Source organism: Anas platyrhynchos, chromosome 9, assembly GCF_047663525.1.
Source record: "Anas platyrhynchos isolate ZD024472 breed Pekin duck chromosome 9, IASCAAS_PekinDuck_T2T, whole genome shotgun sequence".
Taxonomy (NCBI): domain Eukaryota; kingdom Metazoa; phylum Chordata; class Aves; order Anseriformes; family Anatidae; genus Anas; species Anas platyrhynchos.
In genome coordinates, this window is record NC_092595.1 from 12,324,531 (window position 1) to 12,341,715 (window position 17,185).

The 17,185-nt window shown below is 39.9% G+C and overlaps 2 protein-coding genes across 2 annotated transcripts in view; both read left to right on the top strand.

Annotated features, from left to right (window-relative positions):
* The window catches only part of FCGBP (Fc gamma binding protein), a 59,158-nt gene extending 58,499 nt beyond the window's left edge, over positions 1 to 659 (top strand). Inside the window, exon 89 of the mRNA XM_072042540.1 lies at positions 307 to 659. Coding sequence (XP_071898641.1) covers positions 307 to 659 — 353 coding nt within the window. The remainder of the gene's footprint in view (positions 1 to 306) is intronic.
* Positions 660 to 793: 134 nt separating this feature from the next.
* On the top strand, positions 794 to 15,993 carry LOC140003158 (zonadhesin-like). Its single transcript, XM_072042213.1, has 17 exons — positions 794 to 939; positions 1,699 to 1,937; positions 2,600 to 2,764; positions 3,191 to 3,315; positions 3,970 to 4,238; positions 5,306 to 5,514; positions 5,969 to 6,110; positions 7,340 to 7,590; positions 8,114 to 8,243; positions 9,261 to 9,429; positions 10,681 to 10,857; positions 12,169 to 12,299; positions 13,029 to 13,228; positions 14,152 to 14,290; positions 14,603 to 14,734; positions 15,279 to 15,393; positions 15,728 to 15,993. The coding sequence occupies exons 2-17, from the start codon at positions 1,755 to 1,757 to the stop codon at positions 15,882 to 15,884; spliced, it is 2,694 nt and encodes an 897-aa protein (XP_071898314.1). The 5' UTR covers positions 794 to 939; positions 1,699 to 1,754; the 3' UTR covers positions 15,885 to 15,993.
* Positions 15,994 to 17,185: the final 1,192 nt, after the last annotated feature.

Below are 17,185 nucleotides of genomic sequence, written 5' to 3' on the forward strand. Positions count from 1 at the left end.
CTAATATAATTCACTAATTCACATGAATTTTTGGATACACTTGGGTCTAATCCTTCGAGCTTTAATAATTTCCTCTCTGTTACTTGGAAAGGTTTGATTTTATATATATATATATATATATATATATACAGGTAGGTGTGTCTTATGTGAGCTTCTGCACTGGGAGAATAACTGCTGCTTTGTCCTACTGAAAGCCACCATCCTCAATGCAAATAGAGCTGGTATTTCCAAGGCTCCATAAACAAGTGCTCATTGACATCTTCGAAGATCCTTTCAAGCGATCTTATTTTTTCCTTTTGTCTTTAGCAATGTCCTGTCCTGGAGGCAGTATCTACCAGAGCTGTGGTACTAGGTGTCCCTCTACTTGTGTGAGCAACTCAACCGCCACTTCTTGTAGTTTGTTACCAGTGGAAGGTTGCTTCTGTAAGGAAGGCTATATTCTGAGTGGAGACACATGCGTTCCAGAAAGCAGCTGTGGTTGTGTTGATGAAGAAAACCAATACCACCAGGCAAGTTACTACAGACATTGTTTAAAGAAAGAAGTGAAAGAACAGGGTATCTCAATTGTTATCACTGTGAGGAAAAAAGAAATATATATTAATAACACTAGCACAATTATTATTTACACTGTTAATAATAGCAAAATAGATTCACTTTGAGAGTCTTCTTGATCAGTGAGCTGTGTGATTATATATATCACTTACATTCAAATGCTAATAATTTGATTGTCTTTTATGATATTACCTGCATATTTAACTTATAGTATACACTTCTACTTTTTTTTTTTCCCTCAGCTGGGTGAAAGCTGGTTCACCAGTTATTCCTGCAATGAACGCTGCACCTGCAATGCTAAAAACAAAATTGTATGCTCACCCTGGGAGTGTGGAGTACGAGAGGAATGCAGTGTCAAGGATGGTGTGCTGGGCTGTCATTCCAATGGTAAGTCCTCCCAGAAAATTCTGTGAGTCATTGTCAATTCCATAATTAGATCTGTCTACTCCCTCTAGTTTTCTCATATATATTTTTCATGTGTGATGGCAAAGATAGTTTCAGGTAACTGCTGCCAGTGGTAAGAGACAAAAAGACATGATGATCTGTCTTGCAATCACAGATCCTCTTCAGCTGCAATTGATGTCAGCAAAAATTGATGCTGCTCAAAAGCTTGTAAGGTCACTTGGGTTCTTTTTGTCTTGATAATACAAATTAAAATCCCAAATCACCAGTTCTGTGAGTTCTAAATTTCAGACTAATTGAAAAGAACTGCTAATTCTGAGAGCCTGTGTGTTGGCAAATTCTTCAAATATCTAGATATATAGATGCATATTTATTTACATTTATGTTTATACCTATATTTACACAAATAATTATGTATTTTTTATTGCTACATTGGAAAGCTCTGGATTACTCTTAACCACCATGCGTCGTACGTACAACAGCATATGGAAACAGATAAAGAGGTTTATTTGCTGCAATGTTGCCAGTGTATACATAATTTGAGAATTAAATTTAGGAGACACTTTCTGGAAAAATTTAATTTCCAAATAATTGCCATTGTCATGAACCTGAAATACCTCTATGAAAGTTGTTCCACATAATAATAATCAGGATTGGGTTGCTGTGCTAATGCAAATGTCTTTCATCAGTTGTGTCCATGGTGAAATCCAGTCCAAAGTTCTTAGATATTTTTTTCACTTTCAGGCCAAGCAACATGTCAGGTAGCAGGAGATCCCCATTATTTCACTTTTGATGGATTGATGTACACCTTTGTGGGTACCTGCACCTACACCTTGGTTGAGGTCATCAGTGAGAGTGTCGAAAATATAACCATCCTTGGCAAGAATGAAGACCGAGGGCTACGAGGGGCCACATACCTGAAGGAAGTCTACATAGATCTGTATGGTGTACGAATCACCCTTCAGAAAAGCAAAGGAATCCTGGTAGGTGGTAGTACTCTTTATACTGCAAGAAGTATCCTAAAATTAGCTCACTACAGTAGCTGTAGGAAAAAGGACCTCCATGTTTCATAAGGAACACGTATGCATATCCTTAATCCTTACAGGGACCTCCATTATCTTAATATTGGGAAATACAATTTCTGATTGGTTCCCAAGGCTTCTGTTCTGGGTTTACTGTTCTGTTGGCTATGTCTTGGGGATGGAGCCAGAGCCTCCAGATCTGAGAACTGTCATCTGAACTAAAGAACAGTCCTCCCCATTTCAATACCTGTCATCAACCCAATCACCTATAGCTAGCTGACATGAGCAAAGGAAAATGCAGCTGTGCCATATTGGTCTGGAATAGCACTGGGGATACATGGCAGTACTAAAAGCAGGGAGTCCTACCTATGGGAGGGTAAGAGCTTGCTCAATACCACAGATCTTCTCAGCTCCCTGTTAAAGGCACAAGCTATGAGTCATGCCCAGCTCACCTCAGCTAAAAAGCTGATTTCTACAACCCATAGTTGGCATATGCAATACTGGAAATGTAAAGGATCTAAAACTGTCACAGAGTCATCTTCAGCACTCCAAGGAATATAGATTGTGAACAGAAAAACTTTCATGGAAGAATGTCCACACTGACAAATGATTTATGTCTCCAGTTAAACAATGAGAGAGTCTACACTCCAGTGGAGAACAGGCTGCGGGGCGTGTCCATTGGAAATGTTGGCAAATATATAGTAGTGGAAACTGACTTCGGTGTGGTAGTGAAATATGATGGCGATCACTATCTGGAAATCACCCTCCCACAATCTTACTTCTCAAAGGTAAGATTTACTGCGTAAACATATTGGTGCTCTTTCAGAACTGCTGCTTTGGACATTTAATTTTCATTTGCTTTCTTCCTTCCTGTATTAACACACTTGTTTTTGCCCACTATTTTTTTTTCTCTTCGCAACAATTACCATGTATTCTAAAGGAGTACTTACAGAAGATGACAAAGCTAGGGGAATACATCCAGTTTAAAGAATTAAACGGCTTGAAGTCTTAGGGTATCACAGATCTATTGCAGTGACTTTTTATTTTTCTATTGGTTCAGCCAGACATCAATGAGTATGTTTGAAATATCTAATGCAAGGTTGGTTGTTGTTAGTGTTTTAACCATATCATTCCATAGGCAATGAGTAAGAAGTTATTGGGGAAGCTGGGGTAGAACAGATAGTGTTTAGAATATGGTTCTTGTTCATTTGCAGGTTCATGGTATGTGTGGTAACTTCAATGACAACCTTGAAGATGATCTGTCCTTGCCTAATGGTACAATTGTCAGTATCACACAGTTTGGAAATAGCTGGAAAGTGGAAAAAGACAGTGATGCAGGGTAAGCATAACTTCATACCTTCCATCTTCCTTTGAAAAACAGTCTTTCTTTAATTATTTTGTCCATTTTGCTACTTTCTAACATGTGAACTATAATATATGAGATTTTCCTCTTCAGTTTGAAGCTCAAAGAAAAAATCTTAACTACAGGCAACCACTGAACAGGCCAAATGGAAACCACAGCCATTCTAATGATCTACATACACACTTGGGGAATTAGGCTTTGGGGTAGTCCACAGTGTGAACATAGACTATGTTTAACTTACACTGAAAACACTTAGAGCAGGAGGATGGTGTTAGGTAACAGTGAGGGTCAGCTGAGGGACATGCCCAAGAGTGACAGACGGGGTTAGCCAAGGGTCCAGATCACCACACAAGTTTGCAGTGACACAAGAGGTCTGCAGTCAAGCTGCGAAGTCAGTCCTCTAGTCAGGGTCAGGTTTAAGGGGAGTAACCAAGGTCAGAAAGAGTGTGGTGATTGCCAGGCAGGTTTACTGCTGCTACTCTTTCAGTCATTGACAGAAGGCAGCAGTCTCCAGCACTATTTATTTAGAACCTTTCTCTAGCAACAAATTTTTCAGTTTCTGTCTCAGTCTCACATATGTCCCATATGTCCTTGAAACTCAAATGAAGCTATTTCTGTGCTTTCATGCAGTTGTTTACCGGACTCAAGAGAAGATGATGTTCCTCCTTGCACTGCTGAGAATAAACCAGTCATTGAAAGCCAGTGCAATGTCCTAAACTCAGACAAATTCAAAGAATGCCATAGTCTGGTCAAGCCTGAAGACTTCATAAAGATCTGCATCCATGACATGTGCCAGTATAACGGCATGAAGTCCACTCTCTGCGACATAGTTCAATTTTATGTGGACACCTGTAGGAATCAAGGCATCACCATTATGTGGAGGAACAACACATTTTGTCGTAAGTGCACAAGCAAGTGAAAAATCAGAAACTTGGATCACTGAGAGCATAAAAATGAATTAGCAGTATTAGGTGGACAAGTTACATAAAAGATGATTAAACCAAAATTCTCATAAAATTCTATTATTATGATTTTATGACTTGTTTGCGGTGCTGAATTGTGTTCAGGTTGAACTAAACCCAATGATTACTCAGGACTAGACAAGTAATGGATAGTAGTGTGGAGTTAGAATGGTTTTAGTAGCCAAATGAATGCCACAAGATACTACCTCACTCCATTCATTCTACAAAGCTACCAACTAATTATGAAAAAAAAAAAAAGGATTACAGGATGGTAGGTTTAGAGGTTTTGACGTTTCCTCCTCCCCCACCCCCACTCCCAATTTAGTTTTACATTGTGGAATTAATTGTCACACAGTGTTGTAGAGGACAAACCAGTTAACTGATTAAAAAACAAGCCAGATTAATTTGAATTCCTCAGAAATTCCTACCTGCCTCCTTGCCACAAGCTGGGGAAAATACTGGACAGAGGAATACTCTCTGCTACCCTGTTTCTTGATTTGTCCTCTTATGCATCTCTAGCCATTGGCAGAATGTAGGAAAGTAGGATATAGACCTAGATTAATTTTCAGTTTGACAACACAAGTTTGTTGTTCTTGCACATGTTTATGTCTGTGGTTAAGCTAGATGTACTCCTGCTTTACATCACTGGAGGGACAAACCTAAGAAATTTACCCTAATGATTCATATTTCTTAGAGAGGCATTTGCGACTGAATGTGAATGACCTGGCCCCAGGTGCTACTAGTTCGGACACGCCTGTAATAAAACTCAATCAGCAGCTCCATTGAGGGTTCTGTTTTTTGTTTTTGTTTTGTTTGTTTTTGTTTCACTTTTTAATGAAATATCAAAACTAAAAAATATCAACTGATTGATGATGAAAATCAGCTATAAAAAGGCAATCCTACACTACCATTTTACAGGCCAAGCTGTGGCTTTCAGGCAGGCACAATTTTGCAGTTTCTGAATGTATTTAATAACATGGGTTCTTTTCCTTTCACCCACACAGCATTGCCCTGTCCAACCCACAGCCATTACACGAACTGTGCCTCCTCCTGCCCATCAACATGCAATGACATTTTTGCCTCTTCCCTTTGTGAGAAGACAGAAGAGTGCACAGAGGGCTGTGAATGTGATAATAATTATGTGCTCAGTAATGGCAACTGTGTACCTCTCAGCAATTGTGGCTGCAGGGATGATGACAACAATTACTACAGTGTAAGTAGTTTGTGGAGCAAATCTCTGACTGCAAAGCTTGTAGGAAATTGGTCCCCTTTCCAACTGACTGATAGAGAGAAAAAATCTTCAGTCTACCACTTAAAACACCTTTCATCTGTTTAGTAAGCTGCAGGCTCAAGTATTAGGAAATGCAGGAGCACTTTGCACCTGACGCCAAAATTAAGGCATATTGGAAACTAATCAGTTTATCAGAGTTAATCAGGTAACCTATCCTATTCCTGTTTTATGTTCCAATTCTCACATGGAAAACAAATGGACCGAGGTTCCCCCCCCCCCCCCAAGATTTTAGTGAGACTATACCTGGATTAAAAAGTTGTGGAATGGCCAGCAGGACAAGTTGCACCTAACCAGCCCCCACACCTTTTGATATTGACCTTCTACTGCATTGCAATCCTAAGCACCTTGGTAACATATGAACATAACTTGTGTCCAGGCTGGGGAGACTTGGATAACTGCACACTGTGCCAAAAGATGTAAGTGTCAGCAGAATGGTGTCATCCAATGTACAAGCTATAGCTGTGATTCTGAAGAAACCTGCGTGATCAAAAGTGGAAAATACAAGTGCAATCCAACAGGTATGTGCAGGCAAGTTTTCACTTGGTATTCCATGAAGGCTGGAGAAGGAGGAGGGATGTAGGTGTCTGCTCCTTCCCTGGCACTTCCAGCCTTTTCCACTGGCAGGTGTGCCAGTGCTATTGATGACACATTATTGACCACAAAAAGGCCTCAGTTCTCAGAACAGAAAATTCCAGTACAAGACAGAGAATTTTAGAGAGGAGTGGAACAAGGGTTTGAAAGTTTATATACACTAATAAAATCGGCAGTTTGGTCTGACTGGTTTAAAAATAAAACTCAGGTATGCCTGTGAATCCTTTGGCAATAATCCCCCTTTTTTTTTTTCATTGCATGTTGACTTGAAAACACACCAAAAAATAAAGGCAAAACAGGACAGAACAGATCTCAACATATGCTTAATAGGCCAGTCAAAGTATTTTGGTGCATTTCAGACAGTACTTGCTTTGGCTAAGCTGCTATTTTCAGTTTTCTACCCTGCTGTGTTATAGCTAATTCCATATTCCCAAGGTAAATTGGACTGTTTAGTAGGTAGCTTGTTGGCTGGTGACTCTGTACTACAATTTTGAAGAATAGGATGGCATAGGTCCTACTGTACTGATGATCAGTACAAAAGCATAGTACAAACCGATTTCCCCCATTCCGTTTTTGCAAAATACCACAGCAGAGGCACTTCAGCAGTGTTAAAGGCAGCCTTGTCCTTTGGGTAATGGTTGGCACTCAATGGTCAATGAGAATACTTAGGCAATATTGCATCTGATTGTGAGGTCAGGTGAACCCAATCATCAATTTAGTAACCTCAAAAGAAATCAGTGTGATAGCATTTCAAAATTAGACACTTCTTGTCATGTTCCAATAATTTTGTAGCAACACATTGCTGAGGATTGTGAAACTGACATCTCTAAGAGCCAACTGCAAGCCATGCTGTGTGGCGAAGTCATTCCTCTGCAGAGGACCAATGTGCACAGTTTAGTGCCTATAAAGCCTATAAACCCTAATGCTGTGCTTCAGTTCAGTTGGCTCTCACTGGTTCTCAGCAGAGGAATGAGTTTCTCTGGTTGGCTCTCTGAGTGCCCATTCACTAGGGTGATGCCTGAGCACCTATCTTTATTTTAAGAGAACTGCATGCTAGCAGCAATTGTTTTTATCTAACCTATATTAAACTGATCCATGCATGGGACCTTGCAAAGGTGCATGCAGATTGGAGGATAATGAAACTCTTCTCCTTTAGGTTTTGGGACATGCCGCATCATGGGTGATCCACACTATGTCACCTTTGATGGTTTGGTGCACCACTTTCAAGGGAAATACACATATATTGTGGCTCAGACCATCCCTGATCTACATTATACTCTGACACCGTTCAGCATCGAAGGCATGAACTATCCTCTTCGTCGAAATTCACGCATTACTTACCTGAAAGAGATTCTCATCAATGTTTACAATCACAAAGTGCGATTCAGGGAGGGCAAGCAGATACTGGTAAGTTTCTTACTGACTGCAGAGCACGAAGGTTATCTCTTGGAATAAAACACATTAGAGTAATAATTGTCTGTTTTGAAGAACTTAAGTAAAAAAAAAAAAAAAAGTTAAAAAAAAAAAAAAGATATTTAGGAATTAAATACCAAATATCCAATATGTGCAATAAAGCCACAAACAATTTTACCAGTTGTAGGGAAAAGTGTGAAATATGCTAGAAAAACTGTATTTCAATCCTCTTCATTGGTATGTAAGAGTGTACATTATCTCATATACACGCTTTTTAGCTCAGTAATGGAAACTTCTTAGGATTATATGAGAACTGTGTCCAGAGCACTTTCCTTAATATATGATTTCGTTACTTTAAAAAAGTAAATACTGAGTTTTTTTGCCTGGTTAAATTATTGAATATATCTAACATAAAACTAGAAAAGAGGAATGTTCATTTGTAACGTTGTCCTGTATTGAAGCCACATCTGAATTTTGCCTGTATATTATGAGTTATAACTTATTCTTTTCCTTTTAGTTGGATGGTGTGAGGGTGAGACCCCCTCTTCGTCCTCATGAAGGTATTCGTATATATCAGAGGACAAAAAGAATTTATCTGGAGACAGATTTTGGCTTATATGTGAGCTTTGATGGCAATCAAAATGCAGGTAAGTGCTGCTAAGACAATCTGCAGGGGTATTTATGCCCCAAGTCAAAAAATGTTCTCATTCTAGAGGAGGTCTAAGCCCAAGGGAAAATTAGAAAACTCCACCCTTTAAGCCCATGCCTGTTTGTGATATGAACTTACAGAAAAACAAAACAAAAAATATTTCTCAAGAAAGCGTAAAATTGGCATTTATCTGGATGCACCTGAACTTAGGAGAAATTAGATGTAGAATCAGAGTGTTCTACTACTTTTCATGTAAAGTGAGGCCTGAGTGATGTAAACAGAAGCAAACTACTTTAAACTACTGATCAGGATGATAGGGCAAAGTCTTGATCTGACCCTTTGCCAGCTTAACCCAGTCACAGGAGTGAGGTCCTCAAGCTAAACAACTATGACTTTTACCTGCTTCCTCTCAAGTCTATTCCAGATAATAGCATTCTGTAGTGTTTCTAAGCAGGAATTTTATATCATGTACACGATGTACATACAACTCATTAATGTACATGTATGTTGAACATGCATTACCTCCTCTGTTCAAAGCAGAACTACCCCTGATTTACAACATAATATAGTGATGTTATTTCTGATCATTTCAAATCCTAAAATGCCTAATGCAGAAAGAATGTGTCTCTTTTATAGGAATTCTGTTTCTCAACAAGCAAGTGGATAGTAAGTGAAGGGTAAAGATGGGTTGTGCATTCAGTTTGTTGCAAGGCTGTATGCACTAAGAGCACTCAGGTGGAGATGTCATGCCATAACATTGGAGATTGCCTACTGGCAGGAATAAATTACTTTTTTCATGATCCATATTGCAGAGCACAGAAAACAATCCTGTGAATCCACATATGAACATTAGTTTAGGACAGTGTTTATATTGATGTATGAGGCCCACATCACAGTAGCAACTATAATCTGAATTGTGGAAGTACTTTGCACTTCTTTCCACCTCTTCGATACCCTCAGAAGGAAATATTTCTGTGTAATGGCTTTTTTTTTTTTTTCTTCTGAAATTTCCTAGATTTAAAGCTGGCCAATACCTACAAGGACAAAGTAGAAGGTTTGTGTGGTGACTTTGACGGGACATCCAGAAACGACTTCGCAAGCCCAAATGGTGTTTTGCAGAAGAATGTGAATATATTTGGTGAGAGCTGGAAAGTTCCTCTGAACAGAAAAACCTCTCGTCTCAGGTACTTAATTTTCTACTCAATACCCATGGCAAGCAGAGCCACTGGAAGTCAGTGAACTAAACCATACTTAAAATCCAGGACTAATTGTGCTGTCTGAATATCTGTTATTTCTTCTTCCCTTGGTCTGTGTTAAGGGACTTTTCCCATTCATCGCTACAGTGAACTACAAGTGCCCTTCTATCTAGCAAAAAAAAAAAAAAAGCCTGAACTGTCACTTCATTACTCCGGTTCAGTGTCCTTATTTGGCATCACAGCCATTACAACTGCTAGGGGACAGAGATGAATAAGGTCTCTACCAAGCTCATGGGTCCTGGCAAAGATAAAGTTCATGATTTGCTGTATGGATCTGAGGGAGGGTAGATCCTGGTTCAGTGTCATCCCTCCCTCTGGAACATGAAGGTATCTTTGAAATTCATCAAAATGAATTCACAGTTCCTCTCAGAAGAGGTTCTTTAAGAGTCTAATTTCCTTACTTTCATGACTACACTGTGTTTTCTTCCAGTACAAAAAAGTTGGGACATTCTTTTGAGTAAAAATGAATGTGATATTTATGGTCAGGCCAATTCTGTGCTAATCAGATTATACAGAACCTTGAAACAGGGAACTAAGTTTCCTTCTCTCCTTCTACTTTCTCAGTTTGCTTTTAAAGGCTTTTGGAGGTGTTTTAGACACTAACAGAACTTTTTTGTCTGTAAGTAAATAGAATTGTATTAGTTGTCAGCATATAATTTGGCTGCAAAAACTTATCTAGCAAAATAGTAGAAAGCAGTATGTAGACTAATGTTGAGCATAAAGAGACTCTGGAAGCTCTGCCTAGAGAATAACTCTGGCACTTCAGGCATGCAGCCAGTTCTTCAGTGAAAGTGAGAATATCTCCAAGGAATGGTGGCTTGCTCCAGTTATACCATTCAGACTAACATTCAAGTTTTATTGAATGGATTGCATAAAGGAGGCATGGATGAAACTTGTGTCATACAGAATGTACAAGGAGATAATTACAGCTATCATTTTTGAATTAAAAATGCACAAATCTTTGAAATGGTAGGAAGTTTTCTAGTACATTTTTTGCCTTATCTATTTCCTTATATCAAATAGATTTGCTTTATCTATTTCCTTCGCATTGCCATAAGCCATGAGAGAGAAATAAACTAACACTTCTACTACAAGGCAGAAATACTCTTGTAGCGTTACTGGTACCATGAATGCTGGATGTACAGAGAACTGATGGTTTCATAATGAATTCATTTCCAGACGAGATGTCAGTCCAACAGATGAGTCTGAGGTGGCACAAGATACAGGACTCTTCCAAGGCTGCAGTGAAAATCAGCTGACACAAGAAAACAGCACTTCTGAATGTCAAATTCTGACTCAGTCAAATGGTCCTTTTGCGAAGTGTCACTCTGAAGTCTCACCAGATTTCTATTACATGTAAGTGTCTGCTGCAAACAATCTAGTCTGTTTTTTCCCCATTTCCAAAACAGCTTTGCAGCTTGTTTCTGATAAGAACTGTACATCTTCAGTTTTCAGGAATTGAGGATGTTAGGTGTCTTTGGAGAACTGGGGCCCAATGCTTCCATTATTTATATATTTAGTACCCCTTATTTGATTTTAAAGAATTGTGACGATCCATCTTTCCATCTATTAAGAGTTTCACTTTTGTGCTAGCTCTACAAAGTAGCTTTCCTATTTTCCTAGAGAGATAAAGCAGAAGTGCTAAACATTATATCTGTAAACTGGAATTCCCATTGTTCTTGAAGTTCCCCTCCACATTCAGTGAGAATTCAGTAATTGGCTCTATTAGATTCCTTTTAGCAATTTTAGCTTCTTAAAATGTATTCTTCAAGCTATAGCCACAAAGGCTGAAGCTGTTAGCGATACTTCTTGAGTCTGTCATGGAGCAGTGCTAAAAATAGGTTAGTGGAGAATAACTAACATGGTATCTGCAATACAATTCCTTCTGTTCATCTGGCCTCCTATGTACACAGTTCCTATACACCTCCTTTTGAACTGTATGAAACCTGTTGGTTCATCCACACTTCATTCATCCAACATTCATCCAACATTGGTCATAAAATTGCCAAGTCGATACCAGTTTTCTTTAGTCATATAGTTGTAACTAATGTTCAAAGATAGGTAGTGCCCACTTGAAGTCTCTCTTAGCTGTCAGAATAATGTGAAGGTATCTTAAGCCAAATAAACTAGATGACTGGCTTCAGGTTCTTTATCCTGATTCTTAATGCAAGCCTATCTTTCTCTCACTTAAGAGATACTCTGAGATACCACATATTTGCAGATCCTATTCACCTCAGTTCTCAATGCCTTTTAAAATCAGGCCATTGATATTCGGATGATGATCAAAGTGGAGAATGTAGAACTAGCAAACAACACTGGGTAAACCAGAATTCTGCATCACTATTCGATGTATATGAACATGTCGAGGGCACCCAAATATTGAAAGAAGTCCGCAGTCCAGACACAGCAGCACTAAAAAGTGCTCCATAAGCAAGATGTAGATACACTAGTCAGAAACACAAGCAGATAGCAAAAAATAACTTATTGTTACAAGAAGTCAGTTACCTGCTTATTGCTTCTGTGTGTATGAGTACATCACATAATAGCAGCAGCAGCACAACAAATGACCTGATCAAATGGAAGTAACACGGAGTCAGGCAAAAAAACATCTGAAGATAAGCAATAACAAAGGTATTGGGCATGAACGCTTTCTCATGTTGCAAACAGGAGCTGCATCTTTGATATGTGTGTGGACAGAGACGACACTACAACATTATGTCGCAGTCTGGAGGAGTACGTGCTGGCTTGTCAGGAGAAAGGAGTCAATATGGAAGGCTGGAGGCAAGAGACAGCTTGTGGTAAGCACAGGAAAAAAACACAATGTGGTTTCCCCCTAAAAGTCTCAAAAGCTGAGGTTTTAGGCTTTTCCTAGAAGCACCATATATCAAAGCTTCTTAGCTTTGATAACATGTTGATTCACGCTTCAATCATTGCTCTTGGTTTAGTGCACACACATATTCTTTTGTCCCCTCCTCTGAGTCTTATGCTGATGTTTTGCATTTAGACCCCAGTTTAGAAAGTTACTTAGGAAAGCAGAGCAGTCCGCTCCTCATCATGAGAAGTTTTATGAGAGAAAAAATGTCCCCATTCCTAACTTGTCTTTAAGACTTAAAAAAGCTAAATTAAATCTTACAATAATCTCAAATCCTTTTTTTTTTTTTTCAAGTTGGGATAGTCATCAAACCATACCCACCCTGCATCACCCATGATTAGGTGACTTAGTATTCTTGATGAAACACACTTCTCAGAGCCGTGAAAGCGCTGGTACTTTCAAGGATAGCTACCCTGAATTAAATCATTGAAAACTCAGACTGAGAGCACAGCATACCAATAGCTTTCACAATGCACTTCCTGATTTTGGAGTGATTCACTTATGTCGGTAGCATCAGATATATATGAACTTCTCTGTGTATGTGTTCATCATTTTGCCTCCTACGAAGTGGATCTGAAAAGACAACATATAACTAGCACATAACTAGCATATAACACAGCAACCTGTTATAACTGGACTCTCCTTATTCTCACAGAGATGCCGTGTCCGGCCAACAGCAAGTACAGCTCATGCATGTCTGCATGTCCGGCATCCTGCAGCGACTTGACCAGCCCCTCTGAGTGTGAATGGCCTTGTGCTGAAGGCTGTGAATGTCTCCCTGGCTACGTTCTTAGTGGTTTTGAATGTGTGCCTTATAGTCAGTGTGGCTGCTCATACCTCAACAAATATTATGAGGTACAGTGTCTCAGCGGGCCAGACAGCTCTGGCAGTGCTAAACAATATTTTCTTCTGCTAATTATTTTGACAATCTCATTGTTCTCCTCAGCACGTAACTTTACATTAGAAACAGAGAGCGATTTGTCTAATAATATTCTGGTCTCTGGAGGAAGGGAAGAGAGAATAGACCCCTCAGTCTGCCTCTGAAACTTTGCTTGCCAGAATACTCAAGGCAGGCACTTGAGGGAAGCATATGATTACTCTCTGACCTCCATGTTAATTCTTCTCATTCACGGTGGTTCCTTTCCTCTCAGTGAAGAGTGGTACAGGCAGGGCTGAGAGTCAGTAGAGCTGGCTGCAGTATGAAGAGAGCACCAGGCAAGGCTGGATTTTGAGAAATCCAAAGATTCCTCCCATTCTAGCTGCAGAATAAAACAGCTTTGAAATCTTTTGTTTGAACACTGGAGACTTGATATAGACAAGGCCTAAGGCAAGTAAAGATGCTGTTATGGGAGGAGGGAGACAGGATGGACAGGTGGGGCTTGCCAGAAAAATGGCACATAGCACTTTTCCATATTGTCTTGGAGGCACAATGGGATGCATCTGCCATTTTATTTCCAGCAACCATTAAACATTGTTGATTGCCCACATACTCAGTCTGGGACTAGGATTTCACACTCCAAACTGTTCTTTTGCTTTCTTTGTTGAGCCTTCTTTAAGTTTCAAAGAGCTGGATTAATAAGCTGTTTGCTTGCTTTCTTAGTACAAGTTTCTAAAAATAAAATAAATAAATATATATATATATATATATATATATATGTGCCATGTTGCCATTCATCAGGAAGACATTAGAGAGAGTAGCATGGGTCCCCAGTGCTCCATACATATTTTCCTGGGTGATTTTGTTTGGTATTTTTCAATGTTTAACTGCTATCTTCCAGATTGGAGAAATATTCATCACTGATGACTGCTCTCAGAGATGTCAGTGCACGGAAAGCTCCACTGTCTCCTGCACTACAATAGGGTGTGATTCTGATGAAATCTGCAACGTTTCAAACTACACTCGTGGATGCTACAAGAGTGAGTCAACCACTAATCCTATCACGTTGCCTATCATGCTAAGTCTTGAGTTACTGCTTATAGGGCATTACTGGGTCTGGGATGGATGGAATAATTTGAACAGAAGAAAATCCCTTAGTAAGCATACACAGGGGATCTTTGATGGTCTATCATAGAAAGTGTTTCCCATACTGTTGTTGTCAAGTACAGAACCATAGGTCTTAAAATACAGGGCATGTCCAGCATTAGCAGTCAGCGTAATCTAACCAAGAACAGCTTTCTCAGGGTTGGATTCTCCGAGATTCTCAAGTGTTTCTCCTTTCTTTTTGCTAGGTGGACCATGCATGCCAACTCCTTGTCAGAATGATGGAGTTTGCTCTGAAATAACCAATGGTACTTCTCGCAGCTTCTACTGTGAATGTTCTGAGCTGTACACAGGACAAACCTGTGAGGTTGAAAGAAGAGGTAATAAAATTATTTTGGATTTCACTCTCTGCATTATACACACCACTATCAAAAACGTGTGCCGTTATGGAGAAGACTGAGCTGACTTTTAATGTCTGTGCTGCAAATGAGGCAGGTGTCAGATCAGACTGGGACCTCATCACATCTTTTTATGGACATCTTATAATTTAGTCATAGGCAGGACAGAGGTTGACCCTAGAAATAATTCCACTGCATGTCCTATCTAAGCCCTTGACACTATTCCTTGGAGTACATATTAGGCCTTGTACCACAAACTAGGTGGTCACGTCTGTACTGGTGAATCCAAGCAGAAAGAAGAGCATCTCTCAGCAAAGAGGTGCAAGAAGGGATGATCATACAGGGACTGTGTCTGACACCACTCCTGACAGCCACATTAGTCAGAGAACACAGTGTAAACCAAGCAGATAGGCATGTCTGCCTGGTGCTCAGATTCCATAGTGAGCAGCTTTACACTTGGGATTGAGAAAAATCTTCTGTTTACAGCACTCTTAGCTTATGCTAACAGGGCTCATTTCTTCTTCAGATCAAACAAGCCCCTCAGGGACTCCTGAGAATCATACAGTTGCCATTGCTGTTGGAGTTTCAGCAGGTGTGATTGTTGTCCTCATTCTCATCTCCTCTGCAGTGTACCTGCGCAGGTAAGCCTTTTCTCGTATTTGCTACATTCAGCACAGTCAAGATGCAAACTTCTTTTAGCACCTGTAAACTCTCAGAGTTCCCCCTAGTCCCATACCTTCAGGACCAGAAAGGAAGTACAGCATTCAGGATCTCATATGAGGAATGTGAAGGAAAACAGTCTTTTCTACAGGGATGAACATATGCTATTCTTATTGCATAAGGCATATGTACCATTATCACAAAACTTGGGATTCTCCAAAGTCTGACATTATATGTGCTCACACCACTATTTGACCTCCCACTACAGATAAGAATAGAAATTAAAGATGGTTGTTGCTATTTGTTTTTGTGCAGAAGGAAGAGAAAGATGAGTATAGGTGCCAAAAGAAGAGATTCATCTTTCAACCGGTCCAGGGATACAACAGATAACAACGTATATGAACAAGATTATGGCTGCATAGTGAACACTGCATTTGATCAAGATGAATCTGCACATGATACAAACCTATAGTTAACATCTTTTTAATTTCTTTGTATTACTTTTCTGTTCTTGTATTTTAATAATGTATCTAATACGTTGAGAAAAAAACACTAATAAATATATTATTGCATTTGCTGAAGATCTTTGAAATTCTGTCTACACTATCTCTCAGATTTCATGTGTTAGACCCAAACTGAAATAAGTCCTAGCACACATTACCGCTGTGTTATCCTCAGAAGCCATTCGAAGTCCAGTCAGAATTCAGCAGCACAAGCAAGCTGCACACTATTGCATACGTGCCTCTTATAGATGCACAAACTATGGACTGATGAGGTCAGAATTAATTATAACATCCCAGGCAGGTGGTCTTTAAATTATTTTACCCAAAATCTTCAATGGGAGGGGATGGGTTGATTGAGCAGGACACGGTTCTTGCTCCTCTTCTGACAAGGCATGGTTGACTGAGGAGAGAAATAGTTAAGACACTGAGCTTATCTGGTGACAGATGACCCCCCTCCGCTCTCCCCCTGGGAGTGCCACTCTGAAAGAAGCAGTTGTTTGAATGACAGCTGTCTCCTTGTCAGGACAGAGTGGATGAGAGCAACGATTGTCATCAGCCCCTGTCTGCGGGTGCTAATGCTAAGCAAGAGCATAACTTAACAAGAACTCCCTGAATAAAGAGATCCTGTCATAAGTTCTCCTTGGGGTCTTTGCAAATTCTGAAGCTGCCATGCTGAATGTGGTTAGAGATTTGCATCAGCTCAGTCCTGGATCATGCTAAGGAATCTCCAGTAGCAGAATATCCAAGTCATTTGCAGCAAGGCCCAACAACACCGTACTGGTATTGGATAGAGGTAATTTTCATTAAAGAAGCTCCTACGGTGCTATGTTTTAGAGTTGGGGGAGGAAAGCGTTGATAACACACTAAGGTTTTAGCTATTCCTCTGCAGTGCTTACACAGAGCCAAGGTCTTCTCTATTTCTCACATTGCCCCACCAGCAAGTACCAGAAGCTGGTTAGCCATACAAACAGGACAGCTGACCCCAATAACCACAGGGATATCCCATACTGTCTGATGGGATTCTCAGCAATAAAAGCTGGGGTAAAGGGGGAGGAAGCAGGAGGGACAGTGTGGGCTTCCTGTTGTTTCTGACACAATGCTGGTTATTTTTAATTTGCCCCTTCTTTCCCTGCCTATTGTATCCAGAATCTCATGTGTGCTGTCAGCCAGAAGAGTATTTGTAATGCCCATGGACAGTCAGGTGGATAAAAGGCCATTCAAGAACATGCCAGCAGTCCATACGTGCACAACCCAGCTAATGAGGAACAGA

Coding starts and splice junctions, on each gene's coding strand:
- LOC140003158 (XM_072042213.1), top strand. CDS start 1,755: ATGTACACCTTTGTGGGTACCTGCACCTACACCTTGGTTGAGGTCATC. Junction 5,515..5,968: donor ATGACAACAATTACTACAGT/GTAAGTAGTTTG, acceptor ACTTGTGTCCAG/GCTGGGGAGACTTGGATAAC. Junction 14,291..14,602: donor CACTCGTGGATGCTACAAGA/GTGAGTCAACCA, acceptor TCTTTTTGCTAG/GTGGACCATGCATGCCAACT.